The sequence below is a fragment of the Colletes latitarsis genome, chromosome 6 (genome assembly GCF_051014445.1).
Source record: "Colletes latitarsis isolate SP2378_abdomen chromosome 6, iyColLati1, whole genome shotgun sequence".
NCBI lineage: Eukaryota > Metazoa > Arthropoda > Insecta > Hymenoptera > Colletidae > Colletes > Colletes latitarsis.
In genome coordinates, this window is record NC_135139.1 from 18,011,935 (window position 1) to 18,033,783 (window position 21,849).

At 40.3% G+C, this 21,849-nt stretch overlaps 2 protein-coding genes across 7 annotated transcripts in view; both read left to right on the forward strand.

Annotated features, from left to right (window-relative positions):
- The window catches only part of Hiw (MYC binding protein highwire), a 331,194-nt gene extending 329,727 nt beyond the window's left edge, over window positions 1-1,467 (forward strand). For both annotated transcript variants that reach the window (XM_076767221.1, XM_076767222.1), the window contains exon 54: window positions 44-1,467. In XM_076767221.1, coding sequence (XP_076623336.1) covers window positions 44-159 — 116 coding nt within the window. In that variant the 3' untranslated portion in view covers window positions 160-1,467. The remainder of the gene's footprint in view (window positions 1-43) is intronic.
- Window positions 1,468-1,619: 152 nt separating this feature from the next.
- The window catches only part of LOC143343064 (WD repeat-containing protein 47), a 102,825-nt gene continuing 82,595 nt past the window's right edge, over window positions 1,620-21,849 (forward strand). For 3 of the 5 annotated variants that reach the window (XM_076767580.1, XM_076767582.1, XM_076767581.1), the window contains exon 1: window positions 9,499-9,578. In XM_076767580.1, coding sequence (XP_076623695.1) covers window positions 9,514-9,578 — 65 coding nt within the window. In that variant the 5' untranslated portion in view covers window positions 9,499-9,513. Of the gene's footprint in view, window positions 1,686-9,498; window positions 9,579-18,757; window positions 18,896-21,849 lie in introns of those variants that run through there. The other 2 variants (XM_076767584.1, XM_076767583.1) reach the window with 2 other exon arrangements.

The window sequence follows — 21,849 nt, forward strand, 5'->3', positions numbered from 1 at the left end:
AAATATAAAAATTTCATATAACCATTTATATTTGTTTCATTAGGACCAAAAGCAGAACAACTCGATGGCGACGAATGCCCATTGCATGTGAAACATCCACCAACCGGAGAAGAGTTCGCGTTAGGTTGCGGTATTTGCGGTAATGCACACACTTTCTGAACGTTTTCGAATAATTAGATACAGGACACAAACTATTTCACGATTTATACTCGATATAATGAAGCTGGTGATTCTTGGTGGATCTTAACAATGCAACTATATTTAATGCAAGCAAGTGGATATTGATCCTCGTAACAATTATGCGTCTCTATTTGCAGTAAAGGCTACGTGTAAATCGATTTTTCGATAATCCTTATAATGATCGCAATCGTGGAATTGACGCAATATAATGATACGAGAAGACTCATGTAGTCTGAACTGAGTAGCTACAATCACGAGTGAGAATCTGATGATGCGTGGAACTCTAATACTTGTTAAGTATTAAATAAGTCGTTTTTATTGGTAATTTTAGAAATTACTGAAACGCATAGAGAAAAGATAGGGAGAAAGTTGAGAGTGTATTAAACTTCCATGCAAAGCAAACAATGAGAGCTTATGCTGTGTAAGTCATGCAAAATGTAGTGATTTGTTTGATAAAATATTCTAGATATAAGGATTTAATTTAATATACAGGGTGTCCCATTAAAAAGAAGCCACCTTAATACCTTCATTATTGTAAATAATAGAAAAAAGTGTTACGGAACAACAGTTCTACATCAATGCAAACATCATAAGTTTCAAATTATACTAGTAATCCATTTGAAAATATTAAGTTAATCTTTAACTCACCATAACACACCTTCTCACCAAACTGTTGCCATCGTAGTGGATTCTTCTCACAACCGTACAACTCTTGTAAGTAATGCTTCTTCCTATTATTTAAAGTAGTAAATATATTAAGGTAACTTGTTTCTAAGATACACTGTATAATATAATTCTCTACACTATTTGAGAAATATTTAATTATTATCGACAATGATCCTAATAAGTTATGTATGTAGGTAAATTATGTACGTGAAAGAAGTGTGTTATTTAAAATTGTGAATTAAACTGTGAAGTCTACATAAATTAAAAAAAAACAAAAAAATATAAACTCTGATAAAATAGTACAGTTTGTGCTATACAGAATGTACTAACATTCGAAATCGTCGTCACTCAAGATAGTCATAAATTATGCATTTTACGTCTTTTTAACTTTTATTTGTTTTTGTACTTTTCCAAAGGAATAGTATACGTACCGTTATGTCCCTGGTCTTTGTTCAGTTATTAGTGTAATTGCCTTGTACTACATGTGCTGCTGGCGAAGATGATAGAATCACTGTGTATATTCGTATACGAATGAAACGTGTGAACGATAACCGCGTATTAAGCGACGATTGTTATTATTTGTATTTCAATCTTGTGCAGATTAAATGAAAGTAATGATTGCGAAAAGATCCTGTTTTTCACTTGTGCGTTTCACTCATTTTCTTCGAACGCGATGGCGGACCAATTCGAGAATCAAAAGCGGCGCATATTTCGACTGCTAATCGATCGATCCAAGATGGCGACCAACAGTAGCGCCACAACACGGCAGTTTGGCTTAAGCAGTGCTAGGTGTAACGTGTGTGTGTGCGCGATCCTGACGTTTTTCGCCTCGATCAGCGGTAAGTAGCCTTTATTTACGAGTCGTGCAACAATAGTTACATAATTCCGGAGTCGCGTGAGTCGTGTGTACCTGTTCGTTGGTCAGCCTTTGGCGGGAAATATGTGTTTTTTGATGGGAAACGATAGTGTATCCGCTCGGTCGGAGATGATCTCCTACGCACGTTCGTGCCACCCTGCCAGCATTGCTGTCAACTCGCTCTGTTTATTTTTACCACGAATTGCAGCCAATTACAAGCCGAGTAATAGTTTAATTTATCAGAATTACGTGCCTTCTCCGTTCATAGAAGAATTTTCCAGTCAAGAATTACGACAACTGGTGCGTACCGATCCAATTCTTAACGAAATACTCCGCGAAAAACAATAACTAGTTCCTCTGTATGTGGACAATAATTGTGCATGCACAGACTGTCTCTCTGACTCGTGTTTTTAGAATATTTTTGCAAAATTATATTGTCACGGCCAGAGAATTCGTGTTACGTTGTCGTCTGCTGCCGTCGATACTTAACCTCACTCTGTTCACTTGACTCGAAGTGCTGTCACGTTATAGACGTTTTCGAGGCTATAAGTCCTGTGAATTCGGAAGTCGATACCACCTATAGAGTTCAATGTCACTCCGTTTTATCGCGGCACAGTACGGAAGTCTTCTTTAACTAGCGTTTCTTAACGTTCTAGCGTATCGAAAGGTACTGATATTTGTTTTTGATCGGTACGAAAGAAGTTACTGTGTCGAATGTTTTACTTAAAGGTTTAATATTAACCACTGCGCCGCGTGAATCACGATCAAAGTGTCAGTGCCGCAAAAGTAAGTTCCTGTGTAGTAAATTGCTGCTCCGTTTGGTAGCGGTTCGCTTCAGATGAATAGCAAAACATGTTCAGCTTGATCGTGCATGCGACGCGACTGCTAACACGAACATAATAAGTCCGTAGTTGTTAGCTTAATTTTGTACACTTTCAACTGCTGGCGCGTTTATTATTGTCGCTCTGGACATTGTGTCCCGAACTTTCGTAACGAATCGGTGGCGCGTACAGGCGACCAGGGGGAAGCCTGTGACTCGGACATTCCGATGGGAAATACGCTTCGCGGGAGCCGTTTAGATTCACGTGAAACTGGTTTTAGACACGTGCGTACCACGTGGTCTAATGCATTTCACGCATCTCACGCATCCGAGTGTCGAGCACGCGCCTATAGCATACGAAGCGAGTGTGGTACACACACTATCATCCACGCCGACAGTTCACTTTGCCAGTAATAATGAATGACTCGTTCTTCTGTTTCCGTTTTCTCGGGAAACGCGTTGCTCTAGGCCAGTGTCTCTCAAACTTTACTTTGTCACGAACCTCATCGATAATTAACAATTTTTCACGGATTCTTTGGAATAACGTTTTCAAAATTGTATTTCATGGAACGCTAGAGTTTCGTGAAAGTTCGTAATTAAAAATTAAAAAATTAAATAACCAAATTTTGCATATTCGTAGGGTACACCATTTTTACACCAATACATATTAAATAATACACCAATTCCATATACGGACACATTAATTCGTATTCCGTTTCGAGGAAAAGTCACACTAGCATTTAACTTGAAGCGTGAAAGAGAAGAGGAAGCAGGAAACCTCTAAGAAGCCGACTCTAGTCACTTTTCCTTGAAGCTGGAACAAATTACTCTGGCCGTGTGTACAAACCTAAATTTAATTAGATGGATGACGCTGTTTCTCAGAAATGAAGTAGGAAGTAGTGCTCGTACTAACAAGGGACCACACCGAAGTGTTAAACGCCGATTTTAGCGAAGCTCAGCAGATGTGTAAAATGGTCAAAAACATTCGATACATATTTTTTTTTATTGACCAAGCTTCACGTTGAAGGGATGAAAACAATCTTCAATGTTAGGGGAGAGAAACTTATTTGATCTTGTATTTTTGAAACGGTTATGTTTAGAAAGAAAGTTTTGTTATTCCATGATGTAATATGTTTCTCATTTTTTTTCGAGAGCTCGTGGTTTGAGAAACGCTGCTTTAAATGGCGAGCGTAGGAGAGACCAGCTGACACTGATGTTACAGTATTCCATTCTTTGTTCCATTTAATTCAACATGCACTCCTCTATTTTCTTTTCTACACTTAACTCTCGTTAAGATTGAGTTTCACGAGCGTAATTATGCTCTCGCCTCGCGCAAGGTACGGATGTCGTTCGCGTTTAATTACTCCGACGATGTCGGTTGGAATTTTGGGCACCTTCGTTCGATAGTTAACGTAACAGGAATACCTCTGATTAACCCGGGGTGAGACCAGTCGGTAATTGAAATTAATATCACGAGTATTCTGAAAACCAGTTTCAGTGGAAGATCATTTTGTCCCGTTATTTTTACTGATACGCACGCATTGCACCATGCCATATGTCGCGACCAATGCCCGTACAGCAGACATGCTAAACTCATTTTCGCTCAAGGGCCAATTTGCAGTTTGCTACCATCTCGCCACAGATGCACAATTATTTTATAACGGTCAAAAATATTCTAACGGCTAGTTTTTAGCCTGTAAAATTTTTTCTTCGAGTAACCAACCTTCGTTCGACAACTCTTATTTAACTAACCGTGTTAGACAACTTAATGGTTTAGCATTAACATTCTTCCAATTCATTCTAGAAATCCTTTTTTTACAAAATACGTTAATCGGGACGATGGTAATTATCGAGATTTTTTTATTATCTCGAATCTAGCAACGAGTTCAAAGTAATATTTTTTAATTGCCTACAGTCATTATCAGAGTGTGTTATTCATTAGCCAGTTTGAGTGTTGTAATATAATTTTAGCACACTATAGTTGTTTTAGCTTGGTCGATTTCAAACTTAATCTCAATTTAATTGTCTTACTTTACGTGTTTTGTAATCTGCCAAAACATAACTATAACTTTTATGCATTTCGCGGACCGAGTCACGACAGTAAAATTAGCTTGTCACGATCGTGAAAGCGAATATTTTTTTTTACGTACATTTTGTGCGTGCCATCGAGATAACGACCTAACGCGATGAAACATTTCCGTTATATTCCGTTAACCGATTAACCATCTTGTCGACCAGTATTTTCGTACGCGCACACCGTACATACTTTTTCACTTAAATGTTAAGTCGCAACGCACGAAATATCAGATTGGAATGGAAATGCTTCTTAAATGTAATCTGCATATTACTTTACACTCTATCGAACGCTTCTTTAAACCGTGAAACAATTCGAAATATTCTGACTTGATATTGCTTTTGGGTCAAGTCGCTCTTTAGATTACACGGGGATTTAACGGTGGTTTATTCCTCGAACTTCTTTTGCAGTTTTTCCTCTTTATTTTTTATCGAGAGATGCTGACTTCTAAAGTTGTACGACTATACGAACGAATGACATTGGAATATCTCGGTTGTTAGCGTAACGTTAATGAATATTACTTTAATTGGACCCTATTTTCTACCAGATACCAATGGACATTTCGAATTTTTGAACAATGATTTTTACAACCTTTTAGAAAACATTTCTTTGAATGTAAGATTGAATTCCTGATTTCCATTGAAACTGCTCACTATGGCAGAAGCCCCCGACAGTGGTTTAATATTTATTCTCCCAGAAGATAGATCGTTCGTACTGCGTTTGTAGCTTGATCTCTACATTCTTCGAATCCAACATCGTTAAATTTTTTTTTCTATGGTGTGTTCTGCAGCAAAAAGTGTATGAAGTACCTGTTAATGAACTTAAATCATTAAAGTAGAGAATAGTGAAAGCGTGCGAAGGAATTACAGGCTTATAATGTCAGGTAGCCAGTCTTTCTCTCGCCGAAAGCTGCAGGTGGTCATTTCCAACAAAACATTTAGCAATTACAACGAAAGCTTTCGCGACCATACTTCGAGGTATTCTTCGTTTCGTGATACTAAATTGACACGTGTAAACGTTCCAAGATTATTCGATAATTATCGTTTTGAAACAGATGACTTGTTTCCATCTTTCTTTCTGATTTAAAATTTTGCAGCTGGGCGTTCGCGATCGAAATATAGTATCGATCTTGTCAGTTTCTGATCGTACGTATCCCTGAATTCGAATGCTCATCGAATGCTCATCTAATGCTGGTCTTTTATGTTTTATAAATTTGCACCGCGATGTCTTTTTTCCTTCTTGCATCGCGTTAGAAAGTTGCAAACCCGCCATTAACGCATCGGTGGACACTCGGAGTGCATTAATTGGACGCGCGTCGGTCACGGCGACGAATGGCTCAATAAATGTCTCCTCGTGTAGGCCGAGGCTCATAAAATACACAGGATCGACGGTCTTTTTTTGTTTCCCGTGCAAAAATCGACGGGCGTTCTCGTTTAAAAACAAAACACTTTCGAGCGTGAACTTCGACGGGGAACGAGTTTGACGAAATTGCGACGGTCGGGCGACTTTCGATCGCGAATTAATCTGGCTGATCGGTCGTGGAGGATCACCATGGATTTGGTTAACAAATTTTTGGACGGATAGAGGGTCCAAATGTTTCATGAAAGCTAGCGATTCGAACATTTCTATTTACATTTTATACGTTTGTATTTTTTCATAAAATTAACTGCTCTACATACCAAGATTATTTATCGTTTTTCTTAAAGTAACACTTTAAAAAGCAGAAAGTATTCACAGATCAAACAAATTTAGAAAGTAACTTTCGTCAAGTAACATTCCATCGCAGGGAGCATCAAAGAGATGCAAAAATAAAATTGGCGCTTCGTACGTCGAACTCGTTTTGCCTCAAATGCAACTAGATTTAGATCCACTCCGATTTAAAAGTGCAACATCGAGTTAGAGATCGTATCGCAGACCATCACGGTTTTCGTTGCCTCGTAAATATTTATTTTCCAGATTTCTTGTTTGGGATAGCCATCGGTACTAATTTATATAGTCACGTATATAAATTATATTTTTTTAAATTCTCGAGATCGCGAAGAATTTTTTGTTTTTGGGGGGAATCGAGAATCCAGAAATAGAATTGTTTTCTCGAGGAACCGAAAAATTCTTACGATCAGCAATGGCGGTTCTTTCCACGCGGGCGGATCGAAGTGTATCACTGGACAGGATCGCAGACGTTATTTAAATCTCGAGTTTCATCGCATTCAGAGTGTGACTGTGCACCGTATATTGTAATTGCGTTAAAGCTCCGTCAACGCCTGCGCTCTCATTACCGAGATTAACGGCATTTTAATTGCACTCGGATGTTATTTAAGGTTTCGTCTGGACTCCTTTCGATGAGCTTAATTGCCCTTTTCTGACGAGCCTGTGCTTTGTCGGCTTACTTACGTGTGAAATCTTCAACTCGAGCACACGGATTTCAACGATTTCTTGCAACGCGCCGATAAAAAGCCGCGTTGGCTACTCGTCGCCGGGACGAATCGCGGAAATTTTAAATAGTTTGCAAGAAACATACCTTAATGGAAATTTAAGAGCTACGCGCAAATTGTTGTTGCACGTTGGTGTGAAATGCAACGTGTTGCAACTCCGCTGTGTTTATTACAAATTGATGCGTTAGAGACACGTTGTAACGACAGTGACTTTATGTCCGTGTTAAAGGAACGCGATCCACTCGTGGACGTGGTTTATTCAATATTATCTACGAAGAAAATATAGACGCGAACAGGTCATTATCTTAAAGAAGGTTGAAATGAATGGTGGTTCAAGTGCAGCTATATATTTTAAGCATCATCGATTTCTTCTAATGTTTAAACACTTTGGAGAACTTTCTTTTATAAAAGCATGGTTGGGCGTGTACTTAATTTATGGTATTATTAACCCCTTGACGTACGATTTAATTTCAAATAATTTTGTAAACGTATACTATCTAATTTCGTTTAAATTTGTTCGTACAAGAAGTAAAAATCTATTGACTTTAATATATGAGACTTGATGACAAATGAGTAGCCTCATAATTGTTAAACTTGACATTAAGAACTTGTCACGAGTCAGACTCGTCATTGTACGACAAGAGGTTAATGACATTAATAGTCACAAAACGTGATAGAAAAAAACCAATATCCTTGTACGATAACATATCGATTAATTGAAAATATGATCGTAATTTCATCTTCTATATTAACAGTAATTTTCTGTATAGCGTAGATGTATATTATTCCTGTATACTTCGAAGAGAATACTTAATAATCCGTTAGATTCTTCGTAATTTCGTGTTGCTTTTCCCCTGTTTCAAGTCAAGATTAACCATGGAGCATGCTTGTCCGTTTGATTAAAGTTCTGCTTACGATAGTGGATCGTCTGTGAATCACGCGTCCAGGAACGTGTTAAGCTTAACCGAACTTGCGTATCCTTTGAAATACTGCTCCAACGTTCTGTTAGCATTATGAAGACGCGCTGCTACTATGTTTATATCTGTCCTCCATCTAGCTAGAGACTGTACTCGAGCGACGAAGGCCTTAAAGATCGTACAAGCATCCCGAGAATTAATTATCTCGCAAGAAAGCGAAGTTCTCGATCGATACCATGTTACACGAAAAGTTCCCACGTCTTCTCCAGAAGAGTAATAAATACATTTCAAAATTTATGCAATTTTAATTTTAAAAATAGTCTCCACTCGACTTAGTTTCAAAATCGTGCGATTAAATACTCAGATCCCAGAGATGGCCTGAACCGAACTAAAATTCGCTTAATTTCGCGTTCTTTTACATCTTCCGTGGTCTCGAGTCGGTCATCCATCGACAATGGAGGACTTTTGAGCCTCGATCGCGGGTCGCGGACGTCCGAAACGTCTCGAGAGCGAAGATCAAGGTTTGCGGAAGCCCTTAGCGGCGCGAGACTCGTTACCGGTTCGCGAGGCGAGCGTAAAATTCGTGTTGGCCAGACGAGGATGGTCAGAGAGAGCGCAGAGATTCGCTCACGCGTGCACACAGGTGCGTGGAGCCAAGGTGAATGCGCCTTGAACGCCGGCGAGCACCTTCAGTCGTATCTTCTTCTTCTTGGCTTCAACAGCGCGGTTGCATAGCTTGCTCCGGGGTCTCGCGTGACGCGACTCGAGTTGCTCATTTCACGGCCCTCCTTTGATCACGAAGTAGTGGTTGCGCGCCGCGGAAGACCGGATCGGTTGCAGGTGGAACCAGCGAGAGGGATAGCGATTAGTCTTCGGCCGTAATTCGGTTTAGAATGTTTCTCGCGAACCGTGATTGTTCGTCGCTCGGGGGAACCACTTCTTCTCTTCTGGGAGTCGAAGGAACGCTCGTAACACGGCTGGAGAGGCGCGATGCAGAGGGACAGAGGTACCAGGGACATCGAGGGTGAAGGATACTCGCCGCGAAGGTCGAGGGAACTCGTCGAAGCGAATCGAGTGGTACGCCGTAGGCGATAACGCTTCAAGGGTGACATCCTTGATTCGTCGCGGTGCTTCGATCCTCAGAGTCCCTTCTAAACAGGTAGTCAGTCGTTTCCGCGCACTCTGAGAGGCGGTTCGTTACTGACCTAGGCTCCGGGACTCCATGAATATTGAGTCGATAGCCTCGTGAACCGCAACCTTCTATTTTCATTAACATATACCCATCGTTCGCCGTTAATTAGCGGCGTTGCTAGACTTCGATTTCGAATATCGAACATGTGTGTTTTGTGCGTTCGACAGTGATCCCGAATATTCGATTCTCGTGACTCCACGGTTATTCCGGAGCTTGAATTTTATTCGGTGAGGTGTTTTTAGCTCAGGTTAAATCTTGCTAGATTGAAAATAGCGTGACTGTGATAATATCGGGTTCAGTGCACGGGACGAGGTAGTCAAGGTTTCCAGACAAGAAAATATTAGTGAATCCTGTGATATGGGAGAGGAGTTCTACCATGACCGTCGTGGCTTCGTCGGAGACCACTGTGATTGAGGATTTTTCAAAGGACACGTTAGGAAGGTACGACACGATCTCTAGATTTTCGTCGATCGTTATTACGATCGTTTGCACATTTAGAAAATAATATGGGTACGGTAAGTTTAACACTTTTAGCACAATGCTTCTTTCTTCGCGTCTTTGATTTTTCACTACCACCATTTAGAGTCTCTACAGGTGGTCGTCCTTCGATAAATCGTTCTTAAGAAATGACAAGTGCTATTAATCGGTCACTTTGTTGCCCACAGCTCAGAACTACAACACACCCAGACCTACAACGTATCGACTAATTGATCGCGTGTATTTCATACTAGCAGCGTTAAATGGGGTAGCGTTAAGCGAGGTCTTAACGTACACAATGCTGCATCGCAATTATAATTGTAATAGACACGATCCAGCTGTAGTAATAATCAACATCATCATTGTAAGTGGTATCCAAAGAAACGATTCTCTACAGAGTCTCGCAATTTTCTCTCGCTGAATGTAGACAATTAAATTTTCAGAAGATTTTATCATATCTCTTCTGTACATTTAATCATTTTAAGTTACTACTTTATTATAAATTTTGTACTTCGATTTCCGAACGATTTAAAAATCTGTAGAATAGAAAAGCTCGTTCTCAGTGTTTCTCACGATCAAGCTTAACAGAGTCAACGATCGACAATTCAATAGTATCTCCCTCGATTTCTATTCTACGTTCGAATTTTCGGTGACTTACAGACAGGAGTGTAAATGGTATTTTTGAGTCGAGTTCTCGAGAGAGGACGAAAACGCTCGATATTGTTAGGAACAACGCGGTTCCTCGCGTAATCGTTTACATTGTCGCGTAAGCGTGACGCATAGACGTCCTTAGTTAAGGGACAAAGTCTTGCTCGAGTTACGCGAAATTACACAAGCGTCTCCGGAGGTGAACCGAGTCTAACGGGCACGACGATCGGAACGAACGCACAAGAAGCCGCACTTATCGTCTTGGCGGCAAGAAACGACATTATTTCACGGTATTGTTAACGCGCGGTGTCGACGATTTCTATACGACGGAATCCCGGAGTCGGCGATCTTGCGCTCCGAAACGAGTCCAAGCGATTGGTAAAAGAGCACGGTTCGAGAAGGCCTCTTGCCACGAGAGCATTCTATTCTACGCGAGCCGGCTTTATCGTTGAAATTCACGAGACGACAGGAAAGAAACGTACGGATGTTTTTTAGGTCGGTGAAATCCAACGGGTCGTTTCTCCGTCGCGGATAAAGCATCGCGTTTGCTGGTCGCCGAACGCGATCGAAAGTAGATTCGGTTCGGCTCTTAGTCACGATCTCGCTTGGAATCGCGTAAACGAAGGCCGGCCACGAACTTGGCCTCCTTCGACGTCGAAATCCATCCTGCTCGCCTCGCTTCCTCCTTTGTCCGACTGTCGTTCGAGAAATTTCGGTTCGACGAGGACTAAAGAGTCGTCGATCGATCAGCTTTAAAGGGAGACATCCCAGGGTGTCTAGAAATAGGTAAAGTTTGGAATATTTGGATTTTAGTTAGGGGATACACGAGTAAGTCAAATTTTTTAAAAGCATTCAAGGTGGTTATCAAACTGTCCTCTCGATCGGAGACCACAAACGTAACGATTCATTCTGTAACGTATCGTACCCCGAGTTGCAGCGTCGCAATTGCCATCTAACACAGCCACGTCGACAGGTTGCATAACACCGTAGAATTATCGTTCGTTACCAACGATAATTCCATGAATTATTGCATGAAAAATCGTCGCGCTTCAACAGTGAATGAGAATAATCGATCTTGTATTCTTTGATCCCTCGTACGTCTAAGTAGAACGCATCGATTGAATTCGACCAATTTGTCGACGCAGCTTCTCCGGAACGCGAGAATGTTTGAACCTCGATTTATTATCAAGATCGGATTTTTGTCGAAATACCGGTTACACGGAAGGAAGGCACGCTCGATTACTCATTCGAAACGAATCGTGTCGACCTGCATCCTAGCGCGAGGCCGGTGTGACGAAGCTTCGCGACGGTGAATCATTGATAAAACGTAGACCTACTTGAGGATTACGCGCACCAGGATTCCGTTTAATGGTCCATTCGAACCGGTATCGATTATTACGGTGGCTTGTGGCCTGTGCAGTTTAAATAAAACAGTTTGCGAAAGATTGACAGATTGCTGGAATTGTATTTCTCTCCTCGGGAAGGGACCGTATTAGCATTCGAGGTCGCCTTATTCGTATAAAACTGTAAGTAATTACGGATCAGGATTTCTCAACTAGATTACGAGCGATTCTATCGATTCTTTGATAAATCGTTCCGAATGTTTGACGTTCGTTGATAAGTTTAGAGCGTTGAAAACTAGTGCAGACATCGTTTATGTATTTTTTAGGTAACAAGTATAGCTATCGCTTGATTTCTCCTCTTATCTTCCTACAAACGCGTCGTCTTTTCCGTTCTCAATAAAGGACATGCACACGTACTTGCTAATCACGGTCAACATTGTTTTTGTCTCTTTTCTTTCATCTTTATACCAGCTTTTCGTACCTGTACGCGTCTATCCATCGTATCCTTGTGTTTATTTATTTATATCTCGTCTGCTTTACCTGTTACCAAAGGGGTTTTGTCCCCGTTAGAGTAATGAATAAATAAACAACTTCCGAGCTCTGCGTGCGTGGAAGTTTCTATGCGGACGCTGCAATTTTCTTGAACCTTGAAACAAATTCCACGTAGACGTTGGTTTCTATATGCAATATAACATTGCAAAACATAGAATGGAATTAAGAACTCTTTGAAATTGAAAAAGTCGAAAATAACTCTCGGATCTTACTTTGTACATTCTGTGAATTGATACCTTGTCATTATGGCTATCGTGAAAAGTATACGACATATTCTTCCTCGCAAATTTCATTATATCCCGTTTATCTATATTGAATGTAATCTTTTTCACTCGACACCGTGTATTTAATGTGATAAGATCTATTTGTGAGTCTAGTGTCTCTTTCAGAGTTTACTGTGTTGAATCCTTTCAAATCATCCGGAGGTAATAACGATTTGCTGTTCAAGGTAGATATATCATTAATAAATAGATTGAACATTAATGGATCTAGACGTTGTATCCTGGGGCACTTAAGATATTGCTCGTATTTTACAATCGGAGTTAGATTTAATAGTGGCTGATTGCTGAGTCTTGCCTTTCGCGCTATACATTATACACTTAATTACAATAACACCACTAATTAAACATAATGTTTCATATAACGTCTCATGACAAATAATAAACTTTTATCTTTATATTTCGAATTTACCAGATAAATACACTTCTATCTACGTTACTCCCTAATATTTGCAAGTGTCATTTCCAAGTATCACTTTTACAGTTCCTTCAAAATTGTATTTTTTCTTTGTTATATAGTTTGTGTAATAAATTTTGTATCATGTATTATTTTATCAGAATTTCAATCCAGAGTCGAAAAGGTTCGGTAACGTTCAAGCAGAGAAAGAATCAATCGGACTGAAAATAAAAACGAGCGGAAAATGAATGTCTGGTGCACGTTGTCGGCCATTAGAATTCTTCTCGGCGTCTCGAACAGAAGCAATTTCTCGTTCCCTTGGTCGTCTCTCGACCGTTTCCACGATTTTCCAACCAGAGGAAACACAACTTATTGCGTGCACGGTTTAACCGCCCAGCAAAGAAAACGCCAAAGATAGGAGGGAACCATCGTGGTGGTTCGTGGCAAAGGAGGAGGGAAAGCACACGGTCAATTAAAGGAAGCACACAGTCCGGAACGAACGTTGCTCCACGAAGCGTCTCAGTTCGCGAATGCATCAGTGTAAAACCGAATATGCATAGCCTTCTTTTGGTCAGCCTTTCTGCAGAGAACTGGCCATGAATTGAAAATTCAGTAGGCAAATAATGTCTCTAGAAAGGAATTAAAACGGCGAAAGTAAAAATGTCTGAACGCAATTTCCACAGTCTTGACTTTCGTTTTATTTTAGTAGGTCGAATCATCCCTTGTAATTTCGTACGCGAAGTATAATTCCGTCTCGTTAATTAATACTTTTGGTCAAGGCTCGTCGATCGTATGCAAATTCACGGATGCCCAGAAACCCTCGAAAACACTCCTTTGTCCAGAAATTTCTATCAGTTTCAATTAATTTGCCTAATTGCTCGTAATTTACACGTCTAACCGAATCCCCTGTATTTCTGATCGTTAAGATGACTATCGACAGAGTATCTTAAACGCGCTCGGTTAATGAGTAGGTAATTGTCGTGGAAGTTTCTGCACTCGATTAATTGCCAATTAACTCTGCACTTTCGCTGGAAAAAATCACCTGTCGCTGTCTGGCGCGCCGGAAATAATTCCCGATGCCGCGGATCCATAATCGAACATCGTTTGAAAACTGAATATTTGTAATAGGATTGAAAATGTAAATAAGGAATATGCGTATTTGTATAATTCGATTTACGCAAAAAGCTTTAAGTAAGCGAAGAACTGACTATAAATCTATTTGTTCCTTACATGGAAGCCTTTCTTGGCTGAAGAAGTTCAACTTGTAGACTTCGTTTCCACAATGAAAAATTACGCAACGTAACAGTGTTTATTTTGTTAGTCTCGTCAAAATACATTAGTCCGTGTCTAGATTTATTTTCGCATCTTGAGAATTAATTTAGGAAGACTTTCCTTACCATTTATCACGTAGAATCTGACAGGGTTAGATAAATCTTTTTCTCCATTTTTCAAGGTAACGTCAAAGTTGTTTACTGTTTTTTAATGGTGTCTGAAAAGACTATCTTTTATATTATTTTGACGAGCCAGGTTCGTTGCGGAAAATCACTGAATTTCTGAGGGTTCGAAGAGAACAAAATGGCCTTGAACTTGGTACAAAGGGAATGTCGTTTGTAAGCGCAACCGTGTCAATTCCAAGGAGGCCATAAGTGCCATTGACTAAATCGTGTTCGAGGATCGCGGTTAGTTCCTGGTTCGGTCGATCGTCGATTCACAGGATTCCGTAAAGGTTGACCGGAGGGAATGCCAGTTGCGCGAGAGGATGCTCGAAGACAGTACATCGATATGTTTCTTACGTGGAAGCCCGCCGTGGCTAGTGAAGTTCAACGTGTAAGCGAAGGTCAAGGCGAGGTCAGAGGGACCGGTATCACATACGAGGAAGGTCTCGTGATTCGCGTGCGTCGTTTAAGCTATCCCGATAGTTCAGACGTGATCCCACGGAGTAATACTCTCCTACTCGGGGGAAACATAAAATATTTAATGTTTATCGCGACAGTTATTGCACATCGAATCCGCAATAGCAGAAGTTACATCGATTTTGACAAGTATCGTCGGAATTATCGATAAGTTCTCACCTTCGACAAGACATACGAATTTTATTTTTTATTTTTTGCACAGATAAGAATGTTTCTCTATTACCGCAAGAGGAAAGTGGTAATCGTATAGCGATTGTGAGTATCGTGGTCAAGTTTAGGCTCGATCGTTAAGCCGTCAGCTGTTTTCATTCGATCGCCGCCGCGAACGACGCGCGGAAAATTAAAATCCGTGACGCGACGCGATCGTCGACAGTAGTAAATCTTTGGACGTTCAGACGCCATGAATGGCGAGCATGAATAAAACATGCTCATCACCGAGAAACAAGGCGGCGTGGAACGGATCGAGAGGAGCTCCATAGGTTTTCGGGGCACGTACTTTATACTCGAAGTAATCCGATTTTCTAGACGGCATTGAAGCTTCTTGGCATACTTCGACTAGCCTGCCACGTCGTTTTTTTGCGCGTCTTCATTTATACGAGATTATACACCTTTCTCACTTTTCAGGCTCGAGTTTCGATTACATTATCTACACTTTCTTTCCGCTTTTATTACCTTACGCCGCGATATCTCTTTGGGCATGTGTGTCACCGTGAAAGCAGACTCTAAATATAACTGAAAAGCAATTTAATCGTAATTCGAAAACACTCGTCATTCCGTTTTACAATTCACGGTCCACGGTGTGGTTAGTGAAATTAGGAATAACGTCCATCGTAAATCTCGGCAGGCTGTAATTCTTATTGTCTTGCGGTAGAAATGTTAATGTTAGTACCCTTTCAACTACAAGATTTCCTTAACAGACGGATCGTATTCCTCTATTGTACTTTCAAAGCGTTTAAATTTGACGTTAGTTCTTTTCTGACTTGCAGTAACTACGTCTATTAATAAAATGCCGTTTTAAAGTATCTCCTGTCGCGAAACCAGTAAAATCCCGTATATTACTAAGATTCCGTAATTTATTCTTCCCTTAATTTTATTATTTTTCATTATTCGCGACCACAATTTTCCCTCGACGGTACGATTTCCTGCTAGACGGTATTTATATTAAATGATGTTGCAATTTCTTGACAGTTGCCTTTGCGTACCACAGGAATGCAAGGCGATTACGAGAAGCGACACAGGATGATTGCCAGGGACTATTTAATTCTCCTCGCAGAGCGGAAACGTTGCAGGGCTGTTTCGCGGCAGACGTACACCACGCTAATTAGCACGGCGCACTAAGTATCATTTTATTCGCCGAGCTATGTAATTTTATAACGTCTAGTAGACGCTAAAAAGATGGGAAAAATTTATTTGTTCCGCGTAATCTATCCGAGTCAATCTCCGAATTTATATACTCGTTCGGAGCTACATATCTAACGCTCTGTAACCTGGAACCGTTTAACATTAGATATAATTATCAGGGTTTAATTGGTGTTTCGATTAAATTTTTACATTTTTTTTTTCTAACACAGATGCAGGAAGAAATAAATGTCGCGATACTTCATCGACATCTTTAAAATTGCGTATTTATATCACTAATTAATTGCTAATAGTTCGGAAGATTTCATTTATTATAATAGTTGCGAAATGGAAGGGTTCTGCTTACTGCGCTATATGTTAATCGAAGTGTTAACGAACAGTGCGCATCGAGTACTTCCGGGAACTAAGTAGCTGCTGTTCTTGAGTGGCTGGAACAGTGAATAGGGGTAGACACTTCATCCAGCCTCCATTCTTTAAGGGTACACGCTCCTCCGTTAACCCTTTCGTCGCTAAAACAATACCAGTAAATTGTGTTTGAAGCCTACCGACACGAAACATTGTCTGAAAGCAAAGATTTTACTCGAAGACGCTGGGAACTTCTAATAGCATTTGTATCACGATAATCGTGCAACCATTATTTATTATCAGTGTAAACAGTAGCTCTCTGATACAGTAGGGATTGTTGTATAAAATTTAGGGAAACGAGTACAAGTTGTACTATAGTAAAAAGTAGATTAAATAAAATAACGGGAAATATTAAATTATACAATGTTATTAACACTGGAAGGTAAAATAAGTTTACGCTTTATAAATTAATTTGTAAGCAGCAATTGTGTGTTGGATTAACGAGCCTCGGTTTGAAAGTTTCTATCGTAATCAGATCATACTTCATGTTTGATTTTATTTGTTCATCGTAATACGCCGTTCTGGCACACAACGTAAATTAATTGACGTATATTATTTCTTGATGATATAAAACGCTGAGATGAGGCCCGCTCCTCTTTTCTTAATGAGATAATCGGCGCGATGAAAGCCGAGTCATGCGAAACTAATCTCCGTTGCTTGTTTATGAATCATGTGCTGTGTATGCATCGTCAGCGAATTTAGCAAACACGCTTCTAACAATTGGCGATGGAATTCAGTAATGGTAAAAATTGTCGAATCGAATAGAAAATATTACATTGACAAAAGAACTGGATTTATATGAAATTTTAACCCAGTTTCGATTCGAGTTATGTTATCGATTTGCTTTGCTACCCTATTTGGTAGTTTTCGCGTTGAAAATAGTACGGGTTTGACGATCAATAAAAAGTTTATGCGCGCGTATTCCCTGGAATTTTCATCTCGATATAAACTCATCTTTCATCGTGTTGCTCGTTACCGTTAATTAGAAAATTTTATCTCATCCAATATAGGTCCGCACTCCAAGAATTCTCTAGCGAATGTAGTCGAGACATTTTTATCCTATGTCTACGTTCACCCACACTCGGCCAGACTCTCTAGAGATCGATTCTCTCCAACACCGTCTTCCATACAGTGTACTCGTAGCACGTTGCGTGGATAGCGCGTATAAAATTTGTGGTAGACGCAGGCCAAAAATATCGGGTCGTACAATCGCTTGAAAAATTAATCATGATCTTCGAGAAGCTTTTTATTCGAATTAAATTTGATTGTGACGGTGATTCCTCCAGCAATAAAATCATTTTGTTATTAAGACACGATATACGATGATATTTGTGTGATCGATCAAATATTTTTCTAAAACTATAGGTTTTCTGCAGCAATCAGGAGTGAAGAATGACGGTTTAACTCGCGGTCGTTCGTCACTGTATTAACCAACGTTGGCGAAAGTGGTGATCAAGACGTGTATGATTACTTCTGTCAGTATTCATAACAGAGCGCCGCGAGAAAGAAGATAAAACCAGTATCCGTAATATCAAGTATCAGGCAATTAAATTTGCAACAAGCCTGACATTAATTGACGTGTCTGAAGAACCGCATTCTTCGAGCAGTGCACGTCGATCGGCGCTAAAAGTAACGAATCACTCGGAGTGATCGACGTTGATCAAGATTCAAGCACACTATACGCATCTCTTGGATAGTCGACTTCAATTAATTTCATGCATGAGCGCAAAATCTCTTCGGCGATAGACATTGCTCAACGTCGGAATATGCATTCTGCATGAAATTCTGCGTAATGAACGTCGTTCGATACGAGTTATTTTTACTTTATCGAAAAATCGTCCGTCGATTCGCGTAAATCTCGTGAATTTTGGTAAACGTCGAAACTTCAAGCGTCGTCGAGACTAATGAAGGTACCGTCCAGAATATCGGAATTTACACCGGGTGTCCGTAGACTTTTGCGTCCGACTGTATATCAGAAATCGATGTCGACCACCTGGCAAACGAGTTCCAACCGAACGTGAAAAAAATTAGTTTCTTAGAAACGCGTCGGGACGTCGAAACTATCCGCGAAGCGTCGTTCACGCAACGTTATTACGATTCAGCGGTCTCGTATTTCCAGATAGTACATTCATCACGGGACGTAGACGACGGTTTTTCGACGCGTACGATGGTTTCGGAGCACGGGCGCCGTCGCAGAGACGGCCAGACGCCCAGCGTCGAGCCAGTATGCCGTGCGACGTTGCTCGTACGGCCGAGCCACGTGCTTCCGGTTCCGTGTTTCCGTTCTCCGAGTTATCGCGTGTGTGATGCGTCTTCCAGTGAGTTGTTCGACTTCCTTACGTGTCACGTGAATGTCCACGGCGTACAAGCAAACAGCTAAAAGGAAGTAAATACCTTGAGACACTCGAGTTTATCTAGCGTAATGCAAATTACGTCTTGAAGAATACATCTCGTGGTTAAATACGAATATTAAGTAAAATATTTCTTGTCGTTCGAAGACGATCGATCGTATGAACGGAGATATATTTGGTGCTTGGTAGAAAGGAATCGAATAAAAATTTCGTGATTCCCAAATGTGATTTTTGTTCTCTTTCGATTGGTGTAGAGGACTATTTTTAACTCGAATCTTTTCAAAAGATTTATTTTGCTATGAATATATTATTTTAGCCAAACGAAAGTGACGAAAAGCTGCAAACTATCGCGGGACATCGTACTCGGCGTTAATTCGTTTTAATAAAGTTCCACAGTTTCGCGAGACACAGCGTCCATTGTTCTAGCATTGTGCGTTGACTCGTTTCCTGGAAATTCGTAGAGTTTTTATAGAAACGTTACGCCATTTCCATGCCTCGATATTTGATTTGCTCCCCTTTTCCGTTTGCGGAGTTAAGCGTTTGTTTCTCGATCAAAGGATTTCCCGTGACATTTTCTATAGCGTAGCGATCGACTCGTGTGGTAATTCCCTTCAAGCGTATCATCAGTTCAATTTGCATGCAGAACTGCGAAATCTGTTGTTCCATCGTAGTAGGATAGTATAAAATCCTAGAAAATTGACCAAAACCGTTTCTCGAACTAGAAATCAAACGTTAAATCTATGCAAACTTAGTTTTCAATATTATTTAATATCATTCATTGTCATCTGCAATTTCTGTTGCCTCGTTTTCAATGTACGTCGATTCATCTTTACGAGATGACTGTTCGAAAGTCGTTCCATCTGATTCCGTGTCAGAACGCATCTGATTTATGTTGATTATCTCTCCTAGTAATTTACTTTTCTTCGATTTTGTCTTTATATTCCTGCACCGTGAGCAAATTACAGATATTCGAGTGATAAAAATTGCAATACGAAGGAAACAAACAGGTCTTTTTCTATTAAAAAGCATCCTTTCCCACTAAAAATATTTCTAAATTTTCCTGAAAAAAAGAAACTAGCTGCGAACCTTCCATTTGTTTAAATTCAAAGACTTTTTCTGTTTTTGTCCGGGTTTTCGGGATTTTGGCCCATCGTGTGTCGATCCGATTATATAATCGAGTCGTTTACGCAGAAACACCGCAACAAACTGTTCCTGACGCGCATTATCAGCCATATTAGCGAACGATTCAGCCGTGAAACGGCGGAAAGATTGCATGGGGGATGCAAACCGACAGATCGTGTTCCCAGAGATACACGTATCGCGGTTTGTGTACCTTCAATGATACATGTGTCACCGTTCTCGACATGTCATTCTCTGCTCCGTTACACGCGACCGTGCCCCATGGAAATTCGTGTATTCGCACGTAAAGCAACCATACACCGTAGGTTTGTTGGAGGTTTACCCCGTTGGTTTGGTCGAACATCCTTCACGACCAAATTCAAACAAACTTAAAGGCATTCCACTAAGTCTCGATCTTATATTTACACTTTTGACCCATAGATGTACCAGATTTATTGTAAATGTTCCAAAGTATTATCTAGTAGTATTTACAATATGTATATAGTGGAAAGAAATGGTTTACACACGCTTCATGTTATATTTATTGTCATTACTCATACATATGTAACATCCGGATTTTTTCCATGACTTAGTCTACGATGAGTGTCTTTGTCGGTTGAGCGAGGGTCAATAAAACACAATTTGACGGCTTCCTTTATGGCGATCTGTTTGGGGTCCAGTAGAATAGAATGTTTCGACCCTGATTTAGTGGTCCTCTTCAGATAACCACCCGTCACAGTATATCCTTTATAAATCGTATCCTGTACAATAAAATTTAACAAATTGTTCGAAGGAGCTTTCTTGATATCTTCCTTTACAATAAATAAAATGAGAAGTACTCGGTAAATCATAGAGTATACTTCCTGTACGTGTGCAAGATTTGAAATCGATCTCCAATGGGTTTTTCTGATATTTTGGGGACTGCAAACTAGACAGACTCCTTAACGACCTCGCCGTTGAACTTCGTTCGTTCGATGTTGTCTGGCCATAAAGAACGACGGTTCGACAAGTCGTAGTCGAGCTACTTTCGCGCTTTATCGATCACGCCTGGGGTCGATTCGTTCGCGAAACAATAGACGAGGGTGGTGAGGACTAGTCGAAAGGAAGGGGTGCGGTTTCGAGTAGGCCTCGATCTACCCCAAGACCAAGGCCACCTTATATACGCACTAATAAACGCAATATTCGTCGAAAGAATCGACTAACGAATGTGCACATTACGTACGATACCTCTGAAAAGATAAACCTTTTAAACAAACGTGCTCTTAGCTGAACTTTCACATTTACGAAACACAGAATCGGTCTCCAAGTTCATTGTACTTGATCATATTTTTCCTGCGATTAACGAGTCGAACGAAAACTATTTTTAAGAAGTTTACGGTTTTAGTGGTTATTTGCGTTTTAGTCAGAGATTTCCACGATGTTCGGGGTTAAACGCGCCGAAGTAATATTTCTTGTCGTCAGAACTAAATATACGGCGAAAAAGAAGCCTCTGGGATAGAGGATGTTCCTCCCGTTCTTCAGATCTCGCGCGGGTGAGAAATGATGTTTACAACGGCGCCCAAACAGCCACGGGAAATACACGTGGAATTGTAAACTCGTGCTCGACTGTAAGTGCAGATTGAGTCCTTAGGATTTTCGCTCGACTAGCAGAGGCAAGTTGCCAAAATCTCACCATTTAAGACATTTCATCCTATACTTCCTATTTGGTACCACTTTGTATGCAAATTAATGTCGAAAATTATAGTTTGACTCGTCAGACACCCATTATCTATTATCAACACGTAGTAATTATAACTGTTGGAAATTTGCGTTTATTCAAATTTAATTTTCAATTTACGTTCGATCGTCGGTGCTTGCCAATGGTCTTATA